Source organism: Cupressus sempervirens, chromosome 3, assembly GCF_028749045.1.
Source record: "Cupressus sempervirens isolate cs-2001-9-10 chromosome 3, ASM2874904v1, whole genome shotgun sequence".
Lineage (NCBI taxonomy): Eukaryota > Viridiplantae > Streptophyta > Pinopsida > Cupressales > Cupressaceae > Cupressus > Cupressus sempervirens.
Window position 1 is genome coordinate 647,903,165 of NC_143120.1, and position 24,568 is coordinate 647,927,732.

Genomic DNA, 24,568 nt, shown 5'->3' on the forward strand with positions numbered 1-24,568 from the left:
AATTATGCACCATGGAACTAACTAACACTTTGGCCCTTGAGGCTAACTCTACTTCGCAACTGACATCCTATCTAATTGCCACTAGCCCGCAATGCTCCACTACATATGGAGATATAAAAGAGTCAGTAGCTCTGGAATTAAATAAAATACCAACCATACTACCTTGTATTATACATGTGACCTCAATAACTATGGCATGATGCTCAACCTGGTAGTTGTCAACCGCTGCAAATACTCTATGGGATCTACCCATGTCACCAGTTGTAGGCTCTTAGATAGCCCCTCTCTGACCACCGAATGACTATCCCTATGGACACTCTCTAGATAGATGACCCATGCCACCACAAGTTTCACACGATCCTCAGGTATAAGCCTATACACCCTATGATCTAGACTATTGTGGACCCCCAGACCTACTAGATCCACTATATCCAACTTTGGAAGACTATTGAGTCTTCACTGACTGTGACTGTGGGGCTTGTGCCTTCTGATCTTGTTTAGGACCCTATGACTGCCACTGCTTGGACTTAGAGCCCTAATAACCTTGTGATGGTTTATGTTGTTATTGTTATGGTTTCTACTACTAAGACTATTGGCCCTTAGAGGACCTTGCTACATAGTTTTGATTGCCCTTCCAAAGGGGTTTCTTTTGTCCTAACTATTGGGTAGAGTTTTGGTTCTGAGACCAATCATGAGACTCTTGTCTACCCCAAGTTTCCTCAGCAACTAGTGCTATCTCAACTACCTGTCTAAAAGTGGTAGGGAAAGCCAAACAGACTACAACCTGGAGTGTGAAATTTAGGCCCATGATAAAGTGGTGGATCAGCAATTTCTCTTCGTTCATGTATTCAACATAAGGAAGGAGCTTGAGAATTTGACTCTCATACTAAGCTATTGTAAGGCCCTTCTGATGTAGAGAATAGAGCTCCTCTATCTACTTCTATTTGAAGTGCTCAAAAAGGTACCTCTCTCAGAATCTAATAAAAAATGTCTCCCATGTGAGGGTATCCATCCTAAATCCTCCTATAGATTCCTCCTATTGCCACCAAATGGAGGCATTCTCCCTTAGCTGATGAACTGCTAGTCATGCCTTTAGATTACTTCCATAAGGATGTAATCCAAAACACCATTTTAGACTTTGTAACTAGGCCTCTGCTCCTACTCGATTAGTGGAACTGAGAAACAATGGTGGTTGAAGCCATATCAACTGCTTGATCTCATCTCCTACATGTCTAGGAGGTCTATCGGGTGGTGGTCCTAACTAATGTACCAACTAACCCTCATGATCGTCTTGTCCCTCAACCTACCTTGGTGGGAGACTCGTACTCCTCTCTCTTCCATCTACCCCTCCTCCTCTGGGATCTTGTGCTTCCCCTTCAGGAATCTATTGCTCAGGTTGTACTATGGGTGGTAGCCTCTGCTAGCCTACTCTAATCAGGGTCTAGAGGGCATCCAAAATATCCTGATTAGGGTTTGCATGGTGGTGGTGGTGGAGGTGGTGGAGGTGGTGGTCCATCCTCTTGTTCCACTCTAGCACCTGCAACTCTACGACCTCTACATTGTCAGGTGTTTCATGTGATGGGAGGCATCCTACAAAAGTTAATGTTTAGATAAGTTGAAATATAATGGTTTTAGGTTCCTAGGATTGAAACATGACTCTCATATATATATATATATATATATATATATATATATATATATATATATATATATATATATATATATATATTACAAGTAATAATTGGGGGCCCATAAATGATGTGCGGTTGAGATAGAAACCGATGGCCATTTATGTGTTAATTTGATCAACTAATCTACATTAATGGGTTGAATCACTTAATAGTCGCATCCACTTTAAATATTCTTGTTTTTTCCTTTATAGAATTTTGAAATCTTTGCAGTCATCCTTTAATTTTGAATTGTTCTATTGCCAGCTAATACCATCTGTAGAGTCATATTTTTTCCACATAACCATGGCCTTACCTTAATTACATTCCTTCCATTCTATGTGACATCTTTTCTATTTTTGCATATTCTTCTTTCTTTGGTCTGGAACCAATGGTGGGGCTCCTTCATTTCATGTGGCATAGGAAAAGATCTGGTAACCTCATTATTTTATTTTATCCCTTATATATTTTGTGGTCTTGTTTGGTCAATGTTGTTGATACTTTCTTATAATTCATAGATGTCTAAAATATAAAAAAATTATTTGCTCTATTTTTACCAAGAGTGAGCTCATTCACCTTATTTTCTAAATCTCTTCTTATTATTTACTCTATCCATGCGATATTTGAAGGTTGTGGTCCCTTCATTCCATATGGAGATCCATTTCTTGGAGCATGATTTCCTAGTTACAAGAATCAAATGCATTGTCCTAGAGCCATACAGACTCTCATGCTCGAAATATCCACGTATTCGATCATGAACATCATCAGGATAATTTCTTGCTTGAACCAAGTTCCCATTAAACTTACAAGTTATACTTCTCAATGGTCAGACAGAAGTTTAATAAATTACCATTTCTTTCTTCTCTAGTATCGCTCCACATTCACATTATGAGGGCTCATGGAACACTTTCATGTGCTTCAATCCTCTTGTTGAATTATATTTGCAACTTGGCTCTGATATTGTGTTTTTTTTTAGAGGAGTGATGCAAATGTATTCGCACTAACATAATATGTGGTATGTATTTTCCAAATTACAACATCCTTGTATTTATATGAGGAATAAACCAAGAGTAGAGACATGTCACTTCATGGGACATGTCTATCCAACAATATGATTAATATAATTGATATATATATATATATATATATATAAAATTTTAATTAATCTCTTTGATCTCACATGTTTATCCTACTAAAGCTACCAAAACATCAACAATAAGACTAAACACAAGATTTATTTGTAAAGATAATTTATGAAAGTTTATAAAAGATATCAAATCTAATATTAGCTTTTTTTTCATTTTAAAAAAAAATATTAAACTTTAAATAATGTTGACCTAGTTTATACTAGTGTTACCAACCTTAGACTCGGCTCGAACTCAGTCAAGCCAAAATTGGCCTCATACTCAGTCTCGGTAGCCAAACTCGACAAGGACTCGAAGAGGACTTGGCAAATTTAAAAACCCATGAAATTCAAAGATTAAGGATTCTAAGGTTTTTACATCCATCGTTAAGCCAATTACCATCAAACTCACAATAATCATAATCATTAGAGTTGAATCCATCACTCTCATCCTTAGGGTACTACACTAGGTCTCCTCGTGCTCTAGCCTCCTCCACTACCATCACCAATGTTAGATCCCAAAACCCCAATACTTTTCCCTCAACTCTTCTTTCTCTATTCTTTGTGTTTGCAAGTGATAGAATGACCTTTTAGGACTTACTCATGCTTAACATACCCAAAAAACATTAAAATTTTACTTTTTTGTCTTTTCTAGACACTGCCTGCCGAACCAATCAAGTTGATAGGACTCGATGAGTAGATCAAGTCAGCTTACTCGAGGAGTCATCCAAGACTTGACCAAGACTCGATCGAGTCCAAGTTCAAAGGTAGTTTTCCTTGTTTTTCTTGGGTCGCCTCGAGACTCGCCAAGTCCTTGCCAAACTTGTTGAGTCTTGTAACACTGGTTTATACCTTATGATGAATAGAGGAAATAGTCCAAAAATACATTTTAATGGAAAAATACAATCAAGCAGCAAAGTCATGCACCTGACAATTCATCAAATTGGGTTTATCAAAAACTGGAATAAGAATAAGCTATACTTATTCCACCTTTTTTTAGGAATACTGCTATGCTCATTTTGGGTTCAAATTAGGATAGACAAATTCTAATTCTAATTTTGTATTTTGCAAACAAACATCAAATTGGCGAATGCGGGTATTTAAAGTTTCCTATTCCTATCTAATTCCTACAACCAAACGAGGCCCAAGAGAGTTAGTTAGGAACACACAAGAATAGGAGTATCTCAGTCTACTATGAGGAATAAGACCCTAATTGGGAAATATATCTATCTGGATATGACGGTAAGAACATAACTAAAAGGTGATAAGTGTGTAACATATAGTATTGAAATGGTAAGATAGAAAATGCAAACTTCTAAGTTAGGGTTATGAGTGTCCATTATGTTAGCAGACTTATTATATAAGCTTGAGTAATACTAAATTAGCTAAAGTTCTCGATTCCACATGAGTCTCAACACTCAACAAATCATAACAAGTTGTTTAAACATAATTTTCATAGTTCAATTCATTTTCAAGATGCAAGATTCGATATACAAGTAGAGTTTTCAGTTTCTATCTTTACAAGGTAGGATAACTACTAAGGTTTTCGAATATCAAAAGATATAATAAATTTCTCCTAATTTTAGAAAATGTTTTCATAAACAATTGAACTGTCAAAACTGATTTGAATTTACTAAATTAATCATTTTCCAAATTTTTATTTCAAAACTAACATCCAAAAATATTGAATTAACTATTATTAAATTATTAATACCAATAATTATTGAATTAATAATAATATATAATATATTATTTATTAATAATTATTATTATCAAATTAAGAATTTGATAATATTAATAAAATAATAATATTATTATTATTAATATTCAATAATCATTTTAATAAAATTAATATCGTTAATATAAAATAAATTTATTTATAAAATTTAATAATAAAAACCATTTTTAAAAAATCATATTTTGAAATGATTTATAGCCTCTTGACTTCACGCAGCAGCGTGGGTTGCTACAAGGCAGCACTCAATGTTGTTGTGGCAGTGTAAGTCATTGTTGAGTAGCGCTCAACGCTGCTAAGGCAAGGTGAGTTGCTACGGCAACAAGTCACATGCCAAGCAAAGGAAGGATGGGAGACAGGGGAGTCATGGCCCCACTCTCCCTTGCTACGGCAACAAGTCACATGCCAAGCAAAGGAAGGATGGGAGACGGGGGAGTCATGGCCCCACTCTCCCTCCTTAATTTTTTATATATATATATATATATATATATATATATATATAAGAAAAGGTGCAACTTTATAAAAATCACAAAGCCTGAAGTTTTTTAATCAGCAAACTTTTTAAAAGAACAGGACAAGCACAACCCCCATAAAAAAATGCAATTTCACCATTCTATAATATATTTTATAGTTATCACAATAATTATAAATTACTGTGGTAACTATATTATATATTTATGTCTAATTTTTTTTTTTCAATATCCTGCCAACAAGATCTGATATGGAAATCCAAATTAAACAATCGAAATCCATAAAACAAAATTCATTTTCTTTACAAAACCCACAACGCGATTTAACAATTCAAAACAACCCTTCAAGTCCATCGAACAAGGGTTTCAAAACGAAATTCAATCATCAATATTATCAAGAAATGAAGAGTGATAATTTCATTACAAGGGTTTTCAAATTTTCAAAGCATATATAGATATTTCTCAATCAAAGAACAATAAATCCACATACAAGGGTTTCAACCCAAATAATATTCTAAGCCAGAATACACAACAGACACGGAGAAGACAGAAGTTCGAAGAACAAAAACTATTGTACAAATAAACCACGAGATCCTACTTGGATCTGATGCTAAAACAACAATAAACATTGAGCATGCAAATAATCCCCTTTTTCTGAAACCCTCCTTCTAAAATAATTGCTCCTCCAAAACCTCGATTATTGCAAAATGAGCTCTAGATCTCTGATAAAGAGTTCTCCCCTAAATTTAGGGCTTTGATTGTGCGATCACTGGAGAAGACTCATTGATCATTATCTGTTTATTATATTTTAATTTCATGCACAACCTTTTGCCATTTAATTAAAATATCTTTATTAAATTAATTTTCTTTCTTTCTTTAATTAATTCTTGAGACATTTTAATAAAATATTTATTAATTTGACTAATAATAATATTTAGAGTTTATTCATTAAAATAAAACTCTTAAATAAATTATTATTAAATTATTTAAATATAAATATGCCAAAATTAGAACTTTAATAAAATCTTTTAAATTTAATTCTTTTATTTAATTAATTTCTCAATTAATTAAATATTGAATTTTTCTTATAAAATTTCCATTAAATTAAATCATTAAATTATCTTTTAATTTGATTTAATTATAATAGAAAATCACAACAAACCCACAAAATCAAATACGACAACTCAATTGAAGACAAAGAAAAGAATCAAACTCCAGGGTCAAAATCACGAATTCATGTCACTTGACAAATTCAGACAGGTAAACAACTCAGATACTTGTCCTACTTTCTAGGACAATTGGCTTAGGTTAGGATTTCAACTCAAGAATTATCTCCCCACTTATAGCATTAAGATACTGCGATAGGGTATGCTCATCCTGGCAATTCAGGGAAGTCGATACTCGGTACCTGCAATATGCATAAAATCTACGCATGTACATACTCATATATTCTAAACTAAACAGGCAATGGCAGGAAGTGGTACATTATGTAGATCCCAGCTAGCAAGTGACTACAACTCCCTCCCTCAACCACGTCAAGAATGTCAATCATAAAGTAAAATAGGCAAGTACACCATACACATGCAAGTATGAGGTAAGTAACTATAGAAACCACATATAAATAATTCTTCTAACTAACATCATGAAATAACTAAAAGTCACTAAATGAACATACATATATCATCATCAAAATAATCATAAACACATTGAATAACTAGTAACTCACCACATATAACCAACTGAGTATAAGACAACATCTAATCAAATCTAATAACCAAGTACCGCTAATCATAAAACAAAATCATAATACTGGCCTAAAAGAATCTGGCAATCCAACAAGAAATTCAACTAGGGGTAGGCATTATAGTATATGGGGAGAAGTAGCTTGCAATGGGGGTTGAGGCTTAAGTGGTAGTTAGGGTAGTGCATTGTAAGTTGACTTAATAAGTGATAACTTAATATAAAAAATTGGAATGGATTCAACTATTAATAAGATAAATGTGTTCATCACCCATGCCTCAAGTGCTAGTATAGACTAGGATGGAGCTTGACATGATGCTCAATTGAGGTCTTTCATAGTTTGTAACATTATCTATATGAAAGGATTTCTTATGCCACATAGATTCACTAGCGGGACGAGGTCTACAGATGCTACCAAGTAACGGTAGAGTTGACTCGTGTGATGATACTTCCCCATATGCATCTTATATTTCTTGTGTTTATATTTATATTTTTGTGTTGATTGTCTCTAACATCATTTTTGTAGTTTGTATAGCACCACTTAAGATAGAGAGCTTTTAGGATCCCTTTCCTAGGATTGTATTGTTGATTTTATCGCTTGATTACATGTGTGGGACTTCACATTATTTCCTAAGAACGGTGGGAGTGGGTTTGATTAGGTTATCATGAGGTCAAGTGGTAGTGATTCTTTTACCATTGAGATCGAACAAACTTTTAGCAGTGCTAGATGTTGTATTTCTTATCTTTTGGAGACTTTCTCTTATTCTCACTTGATGTATTCGTGTATCTTGTATTTTATATTTTGAGATCTCTTATAACGATGCATTGTATTGCATTGCATTTGTATTATAATTGCATACCTTGAGACATGTACAATAGATGCGTGAGTTGGATGTACTCTATTGTATTATGTATTTATTTATGAGATCATGCATGTTCTATTTCACTATGGATGTGAACATTGTTCTAATAATCAAATCTAATTGATAAATTTACATAGATATGATTCAAAGTTAGGGAAACTTAGAGAAATATAAATTATAATTGCATTATTTTATGTGTATGCGACATGTTTTAACATATTTCTTTTGCACTGATATTCATTGATGTTGTATAAAACTTTTACGAAAAAGGTAATTTAGCAAACCTAGTAACATGTTTAGGTTGATTTGTCTTGGGTTCCCTAGCAGGGTAATACATTTATTCTCTCTTTGAGAATCTTTGCAAAACTTTTACACAAATGCTTAGTATCTTTACGAGAGAAAAGTAACATAATATCTTTATCTATATGCACGATTTCCAAAAAGAAAGTTAGGAAATTGAAAAAGATTAAAGTTTCGATGATTGGAGAATTGATCAATATCTATATGCCATTAGCATCTATTTTGAGCACTAAACTAGTGGACATTCTAAATGGAAATGACATCTTTTGGGAAGAGATCTATCAATGAGATTTAATGGATACATGGCTATAGACTTTTGACACGTGGTTACCATGCAAAGGAATTCCAAAACATATCAAAGTAGAGAGTACGCCAAGGTTGAAGTTTACTATAATGGAGTATGGAAAAAATAATGAGATATTGTTTGCTAAAGCTAATCTTGGTCTTTATAGGATAAAGGTAGAGGAAGTTTCGATGTTGAACTATTCACATTAGGGGAAGATTAGCAAGAGCTCTCAAGTTAGACAAAGATGCTAAATGAAGGAAATCAAGATCCATCTTCTAAAGAGAATAGAACTACATTTCAAGAATAAAAAATATTGTCCTTAAAAGAATAAGATTGAGAATTGATTTCAGAAGTCACACATCAATTTTATTTTTTTTACATAGTGCAAGAAACATTAAGTATAGGGGAAGTTTCTAAAACATTAGGATTCAAATATTTTCAAGCACTTGAAAATATGTGTGATGCCAAGGACATACAAAAATATGAGAAGAATGAAGATGATGAAGTTGATTCAAAGCAAGAGCCATTCTTATAGAGACAATGTGGTGATCTAAACCAACTCCCTATAATTCAACAAGAATGTTAAGTAGTCCATGCATTACATGTTGATGGGTCCTTGGTGGAAGAAAGAAAATGTGAAACTATGCACATAGAGAGAACACGAGTTGAGAAATACCTTCATGAGGATAGTTGGTAACACTTGAAGAAAGAGATTACATACTCAAGAATATGAGAAAGACTCAAGAAGTAAAGGACTTGTTGTCAATACAACACTCAACATGGGTTGCCACTCAAGTTTCTTATCAAGAGGACTATGAATTAGCACTCCAATTAGTGATTGAGATGAGATCTTTTGTGGAGGGACAATAGTATACTAATATGATCAATCCAGTCTCCTCTTCACAACAAGTACCTTCTAACCAAGATTTTGGAAGGAAATATTAACACAACATTTGAATGTCCATATGTTTGGATATGTGAAAATTATTATGCTTTCTCTTGAATTTTCAAATAGGGCACTTGAAACAGTGTAACATTGAATTTGTTTAAGTTTTATAAAAGAGTTCTTAGACTAAATCCTGAAAGATTTGCACCCAAGACTATAATTCACCTTTTGGGTAAACAAAGAGCGAGCTTTGAACACCCTAGGAATCACCCCTCCATTTGGAACATGAACAAAACATAACCATAGGTGACTTTGCAAAACATTGAGAAGTTGGAACAAGACATATAAGACAAACATTGAAAGAATTCACAACAAGTTTCTAATTTTGGGAGATAGTGCATATGAATTCAAAGCCTTAACTAAAGAGGGTGTTCCAATGCATGTCTAGGAAATTCCTCAAGCACTATCTATATAAGCCCTTTAATACATAATTAGGTATGTTTCCTTTTGGAAGAAAAGTGATGTATTCACAAAGCACATTTTGGTATACTCATATTGTGTATGTTTTCTTTATATTTCTTGGATATCTCTCTAAGAGGTTTATTTCTACTTACCTTGTCCTTTGGTTAGGATTTATCCTTGATTTGCAAGGGAGTCACCCATTGAGTTTTGAATACCTAAGTCTCTTGATTATTATATCTTACATTATTGAATTTCTCTAAGTCATTGGGGCTTCTTAAGAGAAGGTGTAGTTAGTGGGAAAAAAAATCCTATGTAGTCACCACTATAATTCTCAAACCCATTATAAGCTCTACTACATATGAGCCAAAATTTTAAAAAACATGAAAAAGGTGTAAAAAGAAAAGATGAGAGAAACTAGAATAATTAAAGTGAAAAGAACTATCATTGAATTTTTGGTTTTGTAAAGTCTTGAATATCTCTAGCTAAGATATGGACACCCGACTAGCAGTAGAGTGATGTTCATAGAAACTACAATATATATCGTCAAGGCTATGGACATCTTACTAGCAATGACACAATGTCCAAGATGTTTTTGAAGTATGGATACCTTACATAACTAAGTATGATGAATCTTAGGAAGTTTTCAATGGTCTTGTTGAGTGGGAATGAATTACTATATTAAGAGAATTGGTTAAGGAAAAGGGCTTGAAGGAGGGTGAATTAGTTGAGGTTGGAAGAATGTCAAATGCTTAAGTGTCTTGATCCGATCACCCAAATTGTGAGAACAAACAAATCGCAATAAACTTGAATGATCATGAAACCAATCTACAATTTTGAGTGAAGAAACAAAGGAATGTCATAGGAATCGATGCAAAAATTGTTTAATACTTCACACTTTTTTAGAGACTAATATTGGGAGGGATCCCAAGGAAAGTCAAATTTACAAACTTGTTGGGGATTCAAGCCTAGCCTCACAATGTTTTCCACCTAGATTTGGGAGCTTGAAAACCAATGATAGCTTTGACTTCACTCAGCATTTCAGTGAAATTAGAAAGGTTAGAGCCCAAGTTTGATTTGTTCTTAAATAAAATTCAAACAATGTTTAACTTTTCCATGGTGAAATTAACATGATGGGGATCTATTTTGCAGTTTGTAGCAAGTATCAGACCAAAATTACAAATATTTGGTAAAAATTCTATTGATATTATGGAAAGATTTGAACATACCCTTCAACCAAGTTGCCACATTCAGTAAAACATTCGCATCAGGTGTGAATGCCTATAAGAGGAAGATTCAAGTGTTCATCTTGAATCATCAACACAAGAAGCAATAATCACAAAGTAGATAAGATAAGATAAGATAAATCTATTAATGTCCAAGAAAAGACCACCAAGGGTCTAAGGGACTGAGAGCATACAACCAAAGTAGCAACGAACAACAAGACACCAAACGATGTCTGGGAAGGTGTGAAAATCAGTGGAGTAATGAGAAATCAAATGATCCTTGGCATCCAATTGAAAATCAAATTCTTTGGAAGTGACACAATCAAAGGTTGCAAATCAAGAAAATTTCTCAATCAAAAACTAATGAGTATGAATGTTGGCAAACTTAAGACTAAGGCTACAATTGTGGACAGGATAAGAAAAATCCCTTACTACAAATACAACTCCAATGCCAAATCAAAATCATATTATTGGGGAGGGATGTTTACTCATATGAGTATCTTAATTTTGTTCATATTTGTCATTTTACAAACTTGACACAAGATTTTTCTTGTTTTGTAAGGAACTGAAGAAGGTTAATTCAAGGACAAGGAGGAACCATTTCAAACCTTACAAGGTATGAAAATCGGTGGAGTAATGAGAAATCAAATGATCCTTGCCATCCAATTGAAAATCAAATTCATTGGAAGTGAAACAATCAAAGGTTGCAAATCAAGAAAATTTCTCAATCAAAAATTAATGAGTATGAATGTTAGCAAACTTAAGACTAAGGCTACAATTGTGAACAGGATAAGAAAAATCCCTTACTACAAATGCAATTCCAATGCCAAATCAAAATCATATTATTGGGAAGGGATGTTTAGTCATATGAGCATCTTAATTTTGTTCAAAATTGTCATTTTACAAACTTAACACAAGCTTTTTCTTGTTTTCTAAGGAACTGAAGAAGGTCAATTCAAAGACAAGGATGAACCATTTCAAGGGACTCCAAGAACAGTGTGAAGGAGATCCAGTATTGGCATGGAGATTTCAAGCAAGAGGATGTTAAAGGTCAAGTCTCTTCATGTGCAAGAATGATTACAAGATCAAGAAAAGCATGGAAACCTCAAGTGATGATCAAACTGTAATATACACATTTCATGGAATGAGGATATCAAGTTCAAGGTCAAAGTCATAAGGAAATATGAAGACCGAGACATCATGATAAGAACTATTTCAAGTACTGGCAATTTCAAGAACACCTCAATGAGAATATTTCCAAGACAACAAGGATGGAGAAGAGTTAAAACAAGATAAGCATGCAAAGGGGGTATACCTTCATCTCCATCATTCTGGTGATACCAAGTGGCATGAGGAATGCAATTAATATTTTACCCCTCTTGAATTTTCTCATTAGTCCAAAGGATATATATTCAAAAGCAATATCAGTATTTAATGATTATCAACATGGTTGTAACAAGCCCTAATAATTAGGGTTATTAAAATTATCCTAGGTCGTTAATATTGGATCAACTTGGGCCACTTATTGTACTTGGAGCTTCTATATAAGGTGTGTTCAACTCATTTGTAAGGGACATAAAGTGTTGTTAATATACTCCCAAAAACATTCTTATCTCATTATTGTTATCGTAGTGAATATTTGTAAAGCTTTGGAGTGTTGCAAGGTTTCCACATTTCTCACTTAATAAAATTTTCTTATGTTGAGTAACAATTATAAGTAGTTTAAGTAAAGTAGTTGAATAGATAATAAAAGATTTGTTGTTATTGATGCATGATGAAACTTGAATTCATAGCTTTTGGTACATGTTAAGTGCATAAATGTTATGTTGATTTTGTTAGTTTGTGATTGCTGCAAATATAATGGCACTGCCTATCATGTGTGTTTTCCAAAGGCAGCGATCTTTTGTATTTATGTTGAGAATGAGCCAAGAAGAGATATGTCCTATCATGGGAAGGGACATGTCCATTCATTATTATGTAATTGATATAACTAGCACTTGCACCCAAAGGAGCAAGGGGTACGCCAATAGTGACAAAAGGTGATGATTACCTATGCATATTTTTTGTATAGTACAATTAAAAATATTATGATCATTTGAGATAGTCACTGAAGAATGATGGCCATTTTAGGTTCTCTTGCTTAAAAGTTTAGGAAACAACATTGTAAGTTAGTTTTTGTTGTTTTAGAAGTATAGTGATGAAATTCCACAATAAGGTAAAGATGCACGATAAAATTAATAAAATTTTTTACTAAATGTCTCTTTATGAGCATTTATTTGAGCTTATACTTGATGTTAAATTTGTTATATATTTTTTTAATTCACCACACACAAATCTTTAGAGCAATATGATAAAGAGGAGAGTGGGAAAAATATTATCAAGTTCAAGATTTGTAACTTAACCTACTAAAGACAAAGAGTACCAATCCAAATTCCATGTCTAATTGGCGTATTCATAGTTTTGGAATAGAATCTTAATAAGCACCCACTACACTTTGGAGATCACAATAGTGTACTAGTAAGGAGATCTTCCATCTAGATTATTAGGGAAGCCGCTTAAAACAAACTATCCACCTATGTTGTAGTAATTTGTAAGCTTCTATGTTGTATCAGGTTGTACAAAGGGAATGTCATCCATTGTATAGTGTTGTTTCCTATTAATGAAGAGGCTTGAGTTCACAAGCTCAATGTTTCTAGAAATGGTAATATTTCCATAATTGTGTTATCCTTGGGGATCAAAATGAGGGCCCCTCACTATCAAGCTCCATTTGCACAACAATTGCATTGCTATATTTAAGACAAAATAAGGAAATCAAAACAAAAATGGGCTAAACTAAATTCCCTAGCCCTGTTAGAGAATACCATTGTCCCAAGCTGATTTTCAAAACTACTAGATTGGATCTATTTTAAGAATATTATTACCTATTCCTCTATATTTTTGTATCCATGCCAAGATTTCCTTATAATTGTAGTTATGAAGACATCTTGCAATAATATTAAAAGAATATATTAGTACTTCACGATGCACATCTATATAATATTATCTTTGCATACTACAAACATGCTACGTATTATACATTATACACAATCCCTTTAGGGCATTTTTCATGTAAGTAGAAGAAATTTTAGGGTAAAATTAAATAAAATTTTATGAATAGAAAGATGCTTAGACTTTAATATCAAGCACGATGGAGAAATAGTGATAGAAAGAGGGATATAACTTTCATGCTATTAAAAATTTATATTGAAATGTATATTATTAAGTTTTTCTTATTTCTCGCATGTTAGTAGAAGTTTTCAGTATCATGCATGTTAATATTTTGTTCTATGTTATTCGAAGTTCATAATAGTGTAAATTAATACATTTTTCTTATAACTTAACATCTTTTAGCTCTTGAACTAGTATAACTTCATCTTTTAACTCTTGAATTGGTACACATACTACATACTACAATGTCAGATAGAACTTTTCGGTTCACACATGGACATTGATCAAATGCTATCATGTCTTTTGTGCTTTGTAGCATGAAGATATCCCTAATTGGTATGCACCAAACCTACACTATAAATTATTATTAACATATATGTGCTAATATACATTATACTATTTACATTTTAAAATCTACTAGTATTGTATATACAATAGAACAGCTTTATATTAAATATGTTATTGTATACTATGCATTGTCTTCTATTTTCTTTTACAGATTCATATGTATTAGCATCTCGTATATGTACCATAAATAAATGAACTCTATTTATTATTATAGATGTTTTAATATGTAGAAATAAAGTCAACCCAAGATTTAATGTAACAACTCATTTCTCCCACTTGCGGTGGAATTGGTAATAGATAGCGAAGACAACAATCACAATTGTGCACAAACATAATGATTAACAAACATGTAATACAATCTCAATTATTTTGCTTTGATAATGTATGACCTTTTTCAAAATCAAATTTAATAAACATAATAATAATAATGTATATAGATATCATCCCAAATAAAAATATCTTACTATGACATGGAGCAACCAACCATTATCAAAGACATCCAAAACTATTATAAAACTCAACAAAAAGATTAATATTATAAGTAGTGCTCTCTCGAATGATATGGGCGTATCATAACTACTTACCTGTAATTAGGCTATTAGGAGGCAAAGTGTAAACAAAAGATACGCATCATAGGTTGCAAACATGACACAGCGTTTTAAGAATGACAACTTACAACCCTTGAACATAAAAACTATACATGGGATATGAACACATATATGGTGTACTATCAATATTAAGACTTCAGCTATTATGTGTCAAAAATCGTTGAGACGTTCTAGCAGACCCCATCGGAGATAAGACTAGGGTACAACAAGGCCATTTCCCCCTTCTCACAAAGCCATACGTGGGAGATCGTTACCTTTGTTATAGCACTCATAATTTTCTTCCAAAGACTGATTGTGGCATTATCGAGCAACACAATCATGAAGATGGGGAGTCTACAACACCGATGTTCATCGAACGTTCTCTATCATTGCAAGTCATTCCACAGAAAGAGATGAATAAGAGGGTTGTGCTACGATTCTGCAGTCACTTGTGAGAAACCCTTGGGGATCCTTCGCTCTTCCTTTCCAGACGAGACGAGACGATTCTATTGCCACAAGAGCATGTCTGGCCTCCTTGGCTTCTATTCTTAAGAGAGGCACCTCCTACACACTTTTATTTCATCATGCTCTTACAAACGAGGTCAAGGAAAAGCCTGAGATGACTTGTAATGAACGCCATCGATGAGTTGAGTTAAGGGTTGCTAGAGCTGTTGATGAAGGAATTGTGCCACCAAACCATCGTGGCTACCCTCGAAATGCTCACTACAATTGTGTCGAACAACCGGCGCAACAAAATGAAAGCCATCGAGGCAGGGCAGCCTCTGCCTTGATTTAATTACTTCCTGATCAGAGACAAGAACCTACGAGAGGATATCGTCTTCTAGATGTGTTGAGTGGATGTGCAAAAGGAAAGGTTTCCATGGACATTTTCAGAAGAAAAAAAATGTTGGTTCTCAAATTAGAAGTGCTTGTGCATTCCACCTCAGAACACCAGCCATTTTATGATTTTAGAGTGCAAAAGATAGGTGATGAATGAAAACAAATGCAACAAGAGCTCTAGTCCCTGTCTTATGAAGTTTGGGAATAATGAGAAAGGGGTAGTATGAGGGGCAACAAAGATGATTGGACTCCAATATAGTATGCAAGAGAGGGATCGTATAGCATTTGTATGAAGGTGTAAATATAAAATTGATCACATGATTAGGCATTCTATTTCACATTCTAGTAATTACTAAATTTCTATATTAAAATTAACAGGTGAGGTGCAATGGTTTAGTCGATTGTATTATGTTCTTAGTAATTTGTCCTCAAAAGTGTATGGAGGGGTTATAGTAGTGGCCATTGCATAAATACATTTTGCACACAAGCATCAACCATTCAAAAATATGAAATATAATCATACAAAGAGTATGAAGTATATAGGCAATGAAAATTCAATTCTGAATGTACATTTTTCAATCTCTCTCTTTGTTTCTCTCTCTCTTAGCACACTATATCAACCAAGCAACGCAAACCAATTGTTTAAAACTGACCGTCCACATTACCTAGAAGGTTGTGGAGAATTACTCGCTGGGATTTATTTCTTCTTGTCTTTATTCTTTGATCTTTTTACCACTATGCACCTTCAGAGCAAGGAAACATTCAAATTTTACTGGCAAGAACTATGCATGGAATCCAAAATGAAACAATAAAAGATAAACAAGAGCACATCATATTTTTAAAACTAATAAAGTGACAAAAAAATGTTATGATTATTTCTTAATGTAGATAATGGAGATCCTATATGTTTCCTACTCTATTTTAAAAGAAGGAATACTACAATTCAAATTTACACTAGAATTATGTATGGAAATATTAAATATTAAAATTAATACATTATCATTCATTAATAAAATTTTGCTTTTATGTGCACAATTTTATGTTTATATGATATTAATATTAATTTTATCATTTTAATTTCAAACTAGCTATAATTATATAGAATAGAAATACCTAAAAACCTAGTACGTTAAAATGTTGTTCAAGCATGAACAAAATTAGGCCAACTAATCAATAATCAACGATAAATTTCAAAAAGTCGTGGAAAAGATGTAATAACAAAAGAGAAATCCATATTTTGTGCCACTAAAATAACATATTCAAACAACAAATCAGAAATAAATTGTTGTACTGTTACTAAGATTTTATTTGCATTGCTTAAACTGAATTGTATTTAAAACTTGTTTAAACCGAAACCCTAGAGTCATTTATAGCTATTGAAACTATTTGAATAAAAAATCAAACTAGTGTCAAGAAATTTATACCGCATTTCTCGAGCGAATGCTCAGGGCATCAAACAAAATGTAACAAAAGAGTCTAGTTGAAAATCATCCAAGTCTCTGAATTTGGCATAGGGAGGATGCTAGAAAAGTTATGTAATTCGGCTTTACACATGCCAATTGCATTTGATTAAAATAATTCCATCAAGAGTTGCAATATATAAGGTGAGATCCCTTCCAATCATTCTGTCATACACTTATCGTGCCTCCCAAATTCTTTCATGAAACAATTCGTGGATAGGTTGCTTTGATGGTTGTCTATATCTTGCTCCAAAAACTCTGAATTTGGCTAGGCAGGGAGGACGGTAGAAAAGAAAGTATTTCAAATGTATTTGATTAATAATTTCTAAAGCTATATCAATTTTGTCAATATCCTGCAATGGGATCAATCCAATCGGAGTTGCTTCGTTACATAGTTTCCAACTTTCCATTCATGAAAACAAAATTCCTTGATATCTGAAACTATGTTTTCCACCTGCGAAATGTACAGAGATCTAAAAAACAAGAACCTAAAATTTGCGAGGGAAAGAAGCTAGGAAAAATCACGATGTCATCACTAATCACTGTTGTGCCATCCATGTCCCCACAGCCTGTGCTTCTAGTTCTACTTTGTCTGCCTAGTTCCAAAGCCTTCCAAAATTCTTCTATGGGTGATTGATGTTGTTAAATCTCTATTTTATTTTATTTTTTATACACCTTAACCTCAACAAATTGGCAATAACCAATCATAAAATTAAAATTTATGTGCATAAAATATTTTTTAAATAAAAGAACTTATAATCTTATGATTTCAGATCTTTTAAGAACACAAAATTAATGCCCCAGAACAAAAGTTCCCCGCAAGGACTAAAAATCAAATCATTTAATATTCACTTTGGTAAATCAAATTGTGATATGATGACAAATATCCGCCTTTATTCAAAACATTGCAATCAGATGGAGCACTTGATTTTTATGCTATAGTATTTATTGAAGGACTGAAAGATACAAAATCCAACCCGTACTGCAAACCACTTTAAAAACAACTAATTGTTTTGCATCGGACAGGTTTGAGCTGAAATGCCCGCCTATAATAGCCTATCCGCTAATAAAAATTATAATTTTATAATTTTATATATATATACTCTCAAGTTTATCTTATTAAAGCTACCAAAAACAATAACAGGTTTGAACTCCAAGGTTAACTTTAAGAAACCCTCCTTTAGAAAAATGTATAAATTTTTGGCAAATCAAACATTAATTCAAGGGAAAACAATTAATTTCTATTGGTGAATTAATTTTTTCGATTAGGAGAAAAAATAATTTTATTAGTGATTTTTTTTTTCAACTGTATGAAAATTCTCTAAAATCTTGGAAAATCTTCCATTATTAATGAAAATCATGAACAAATGTACAAAAACCTAAAAACCATAATTTTATTATTATTATTATTATTATATGGATCATAATTGATTACCAAACTTTAAGGTCAAATTTATCCCACTTTTATCATTATAGTTTTCCTCAAAATTATTGAATAGTGGAATGGAGGCAACATCCTTATTATTTATGATCATTGGAGGATCCTAAATCAATGGCCTAAATCCTATTTCAGGCCAAAATTTTAAAAGAATAGTTTTTTTTAAAGAAAGTCCCAAAAGTAAAGGCACATACTCCCAATCAAATCTATTTTGGGCCAAAGTTAGAAAGGACAAGAAGTTTCATGGAAAGTATTTAGAAAAGAGACACATGTCAACTCTACATACTTAACGTGTAACCTAACTTTAATTTTTACTAAATATTGGCTAATATGACATCAATTAAGATAATAATTGAAAATTGTAGGCGATTCTATATAATTTGCCACGTGGAAAAAATAAATTTCACTAGCTAAGTCATCACTAAAATACAAATATTTTTGTATTATTATTGGCGATCGGCCTAAGCATGGAACTCAATTTCATAAAGTGCTAACGACATGGCCACCCCAAAAGTGCAAAAAAAAAGCCAAATTTGGGGCTCCTAGCGAGCAAGATTAGCCAATTGGCGAATATTAGCCACTAAAGTTGTCCTTGTTGAACTCCATTGCAAGGACTTCACTTCAATTGCTTGATGTTTATTGATTTACATAGTTTATGATTTTGATGAGCATAAATAATTTGAAAAACATACATACACTTACAAGATCGTATCCTCCTTCATAGTTGATTTGGCAAAGAAATGACTAGTTTAGTTTCAGCACATCATTAGTGTCTTGCATTAGCATAGCTAGGAATAGCTAGATGCCTATGCCTGTATCTCATTTGCACTTCATTTCAAGTTGCTACAAATGGTTGATGCACATCATTTGGACTTAGAAAGTTGATAGATCCTCCACAAAAGGCTAATGGAAGTCCTCAAGTGATTATTAGCAAATCACATCATAAAAATTGAGTTTATGTCCACACCAAAGTCGCAAGTATGCAGTGCAAACCTTAGATTGTCTTACTTAATCACGCAATCATGACATTGTTTAGCATTTAGAGATTCCTTGTTTGAGAGAGGATTGGATATCTCATATCCCATCTTGCACATTGAGGTGATCACAAAACTCTCATCAACAATACCCATGTAGCTGCAAGTGGAATTTTCAACCATCACATACTAGTGTAAACATAGAATATGGATGAAGTGCATTTAAACCTCCACCATCCTAATAAAATCTTTACCCATAAGGCATCAAGCCTTGGGCTTCCACCTAATTGCATGCCATGGAAAATAAGTAGAAGAGTAACTCCAAGGAGGTCTCAAACTCATGATTTGCTTGCCTAGAACCATCGCATGTGAGATGTTAAACCACAATGTAATGAGTTCCCCTAAGTCTAGAGAAAGGTAAGGCAAGAACAATATTGCTTCTGGGATCGACAAGTTCTGGGTTGCTTATTTGCAGCTCAACCTGGAAATTATCTTGTTCAGAAAAGCTCTCACTAAGTGGCATCAAACCAAGCCAGACACTTTTTGCATGCATTTATGCAAAAAAATTGTGTTAATACATTGCTTTTGATGCATAAATATGACAGATTGCATACCATTAGAAATAACTGCATACGAGATATTAAGACAACATTTTAACAAAGTTAAATCTGCCTATAACATGCATAATTTAAACGTAATTCCTACATGCATGCCTTCTGTCTTTAATTGTTTTTTAATGAGGCAGTTACCTTCTCCACAACATGTCACTTGTAATTTGGAATATTTCCCCCTTTTTGATGATTAAAGCAGCATTTAACTATATCAAGAACACATCTCTTGTATCTCTACCATCCTCTCATCCAACAGCATTATCAGAGTAGTCAATAGAAAAAATGTGCAGTTTTGGTACACTAAAAGTAACAAATCTACATACATCATTCTAGGGCCCTTGGCTGCTGCCTTCAAATATTGTTTGCACATTTCCCAGGATTGAGCTAGGGGAACATGCCTCTGCATTACACAACAGCAGCCAGACCAAGATGCTTACAAATACCACCACTCAACAGATATTAGAGAAAGAGTAGATTGGATGAAGTTGAGCTAGGGGAACATGCCTCTGCATTACACAACAGCAGCCCGACCAAGATGTTTACAAATACCACCAATCAACAGACATTAGAGAAAGAGTAGATTGGATGAAGGTTACACAAGAAAACAGAAGAGCAGAGGCAGACACTATGCAAGACTGAATCCAGGTACATAGGACAAATCTGTAATTGCATACTTAACCCAGAGCCATGAATCTGATCCAAAGACAGGCAAAGATTCAGCACAAGATCTAAGACAATTCATTGTAGAGATTGGATTTTTATTGTAAGACAAAGCATATTCCAATATCTTAATCAAATGATATGCATTATTTTGTCATAGAACTAAGTACCCCTATCCATCACATTTACTAATCCAAGAAAGCTAGTTATCTAGCACTTGCAGCTATCATTAATCTAGGATGCTGAAATATAAATCAGATTTAGTGAATGCATGTGGATAAGACCCTGGACAATGGAAAGGATTAAGCAGAGATTAAAAAAGCAGCAATATAAGAGGCAGCTACATCATCAATATTTTTTTGTGAATTCCTAAAAGCTTATAGATAAAGGAAGCATCCCTCCCCAAAAAACACTTTACTCAAGAGTGCTTACATAGGTCCTAAGATTTCATTACTTTATTTGGTCCAGCAACCACATTACAAACCATTATAACCCTGTAAAACGAAGCTCGATAAATTTTTCACGTTTATGTTACAAAATTAAATCTGTTTTTCAGCATCTTATCTCAAGAAGCAAACAGCTTTTGAATGCAAAAGCAACAACCAACTGGATTCCCATTTAAAACTAGCTATATACTAATTGTCTATTGAATACTGCAATGCACCTGTTCATATGCACCAAACTGTGTCTTTCGTGATGTTGCTCAAACTAATAAAGAGTTGTGTTACTTCCCAACAGTTCTAAAAAAGGTTAATTACTTGGTGAAATTTGTGGTTAACTTAAGGCCAATGATGGGGTAATATGCATTTCTAAATAATCAGTGGGCAGTCTTGGAAGCAGGTTCTAAAGTCTACATAAACCTTTCACTTTGTAAAGACAAGTTCATTAAACTATTGATTTGCTACAAAATTCGCTGCACAATAGTATACAGATTACTTTCTCTTACCAGTTTTGGAAGATAATGCTAAAATACAATGAAGCAGTAAGGCACGTCCTTCATTTAACTCAAGTTTCCCGTCCATTGTCTTGGAAAGGAAGAACCAAAAACTTGTTTGAGCAATAACTTCTCTTTTTCCTCAAGTTTATATGCACCATATCCATTAGTTACGGCCAGTTTCAATGCTTTCCTTCCAGCTTCTGCATTCTTCTTTCTAGTTCTAGAAAGTAAGGTGACATGCATCAAATCCTCATCATGTGATCTGATGTGACCAGGAATTTTTGAAATATCACTACTCAAAAACTTCAAACATCCATCACTCTCAGAATTGAGTTTTCTATTTTCTTGGACTGCATTTTGAGCTTCATTGCCTTCTGATTTGTCAGATGTTCCACCTACTGACAATATCTCATTTCTCTGTGAATCACCAGATGCATTCTGAGCAGTGAGAGACATGCTACTACTCCACCATCGACTAGAAACTCGTGACAAGCCATTTCTTGGGAATCCTTGTTTGAATTCATCCAGGTATGTTTGAATAGATGCCCTTTGACTTGAGTGATGGGGATGTTGCCGAACAGTTTGAGGGAGTCGAGTGCCAGGAGGTTGTAGAACATTACCTGAAGTAGAAACTCCTTGCTGCCATCTACCCATGTCATTAGTAGTAGTGTCAACTTTGCTTTCAATTTGGACGCCCCTGCAATTCGGAAAACCAACCTTTAAAAACATGCACTCTCCAACATTGTAGTTTAATGAAAGATAACAGTTCAAGAAAACCCAAAAAGAGAAGAAAAACGAAAATATTTCTCTAGTTTATAAAGTGATGTAAATAGCTCCATATTTCTGAATTGGAAAACTGAGCAAGTTTTAAGCAGGTATTAGCTAAAAAAATTGTGCATGGAAAATATCATTTAAAAAATTAAATGGATGAATGAGAAAGCTTTGAGCAAGAAGAAATAATACAGGAGACACAGAAACTAGCACACAATTTGACACTATGAGAATGCCAACAAAGGAAAGCATCTTATCTTTGATTTTTTTCAAGCTCTTAAAGCTTTTTTGGTCTAATTTTATCTATTTGACCCTCCAACCATAAAATAAACCACTAAAGAGGTTAAAAAGGATGTTTTATATGTTATTTATGCATTTGTAATTAAAAAGAAAACTTCTTGCCCCCATTGCTCAAGGAGTGTTGAAAGGTGATTGTTGCATGCTCGAAGCTTGTTTGTGAGCTATTCCTACGTGGTTGCAACTGTGTAGAACTCCTCAAAGACATTGAGGGCTTTGTTGATTTCTTTTTTCCTGTTTTTTCTTTGCATTTTTTGATAAAATGAAATGAACTCTATAGTTCAATTTGTTTTGTTTCATTTTGGTCTGTGACTTTGTATGTTGTTTATAAATTAATAGATAGCAAGTGCTTCTAGCATCGGGAACTCCTAGTTCAAAACAGACCCAAGCTCTCCAATATGGGAATATGTGGAAATGGTTCAGCAAATGTCATGTGGAGGAGATTACGTTTTTATTTGCAACCATTGCAAAGACAAATATAGTAGCTCTTATAGTAAAGTGAAAGCGCATTTGTGTTTTATCCCTCAGAAAGGCATTCAATTTTTTTTCAGGCCAACCAAGAGTTGAAGGGAAGCACGCACCTGAAACCCTTCTTGTAAACCATTTTGTAAACAAGTATATTCAAGACCAAAAACAAGCAGATGAAGCAGCTGGGAATCTAATTGCTCATCCTTTGCAGTCTCAAAGCATCTATACCTTTAAGTTTTACACTTCTAGTGAACAAACATGCAAAGGGCAATCCATTCTCGCATGTTCCTCGAGAACCAGTGACAAATAAGAGAGGAAATGGACCCTTAGAAACGTTATAGAATAAGGCTAGAGACATTTCTCAGCAAGGCATAGCAAGATGCATCTCTGCAAATGGATTGGTGGTGCAGGGGCACCAGCAAAGTATTTAATTTCCTCTTATTATGGCTTAATGTTGTTCAAATTATGAAATTAAATGTCATTTGAAAAAGATGTAAACACAAAATGTAACAAATTACAATTCTGAAATATGTCACCACATGTACCAAGGAATTCGAACAGTTTGTGTAATCGAAATGGAAAGAGCATTTTGTAACTGCCCATCAGATTATTATAAAGGGCTGAAATCAGTTGGACAAGAACATAGTCCAGAGGATGGAATAAAAGAAGAAATTATATGAGTCCTCTGGCTATCGATAGCTAAGACCATATGTATTTCTAGATATTTTAGAGTGCAGAAGCAATGAACATTTGATCAGTTTTGTGTATTATCTGTTCATTTCTCACTACCTCATGTGTATTACTTTCTATTTGATTCCCTTATCAAAACTGATTTCAAGAATTGGTTACTCGTGATTTATATCTATTAGAGGAATTAGTTGGGCTGCATTCTATTATGAAATTGATTCTTCAGATGAAAAGTCTGATTTCTTTATTTTGGTATGACATGGGATTTCTTAGTTCTATCGTATCTTGGAGCAGATTTGTGTTGCCAAAAACAAATCTCATTTTGAAATGTGTGGAATGGTCTCCTTAACACAGCTTTGAATCTACAAAATGTTAGGTTCTTGGGGATTTTAATAGCCATGGAATATATGCTTTTATTTCCCTACCTTCTGAATATAATTTTCAGTTTTGTACAGATTGTTTAAAGTAGAAAATCTGATTTTGGGCAAGGGATAAAAGCTCCATATTTAGACAATGGAAACCGATTCC

General features: G+C 33.5%; 1 protein-coding gene across 3 annotated transcripts in view; it reads right to left on the minus strand.

Moving 5' to 3' along the window:
- Positions 1–16,421: 16,421 nt before the first annotated feature.
- Positions 16,422–24,568, minus strand: part of LOC149568367 (uncharacterized) — a 56,279-nt gene continuing 48,132 nt past the window's right edge. The window contains exons 4-5 of one of the 3 annotated variants that reach the window (XR_016362549.1): positions 21,827–22,514; positions 16,422–16,480 (exon numbers count right to left, since the gene is read on the minus strand). Coding sequence is in view for 1 of the 3 variants with exons in the window: in XM_089821307.1 (XP_089677433.1) it covers positions 21,881–22,514 (634 nt within the window). In the remaining 2 variants the exon portion in view is untranslated. Of the gene's footprint in view, positions 16,481–20,377; positions 20,914–21,366; positions 22,515–24,568 lie in introns of those variants that run through there. The other 2 variants (XR_016362547.1, XM_089821307.1) reach the window with 2 other exon arrangements.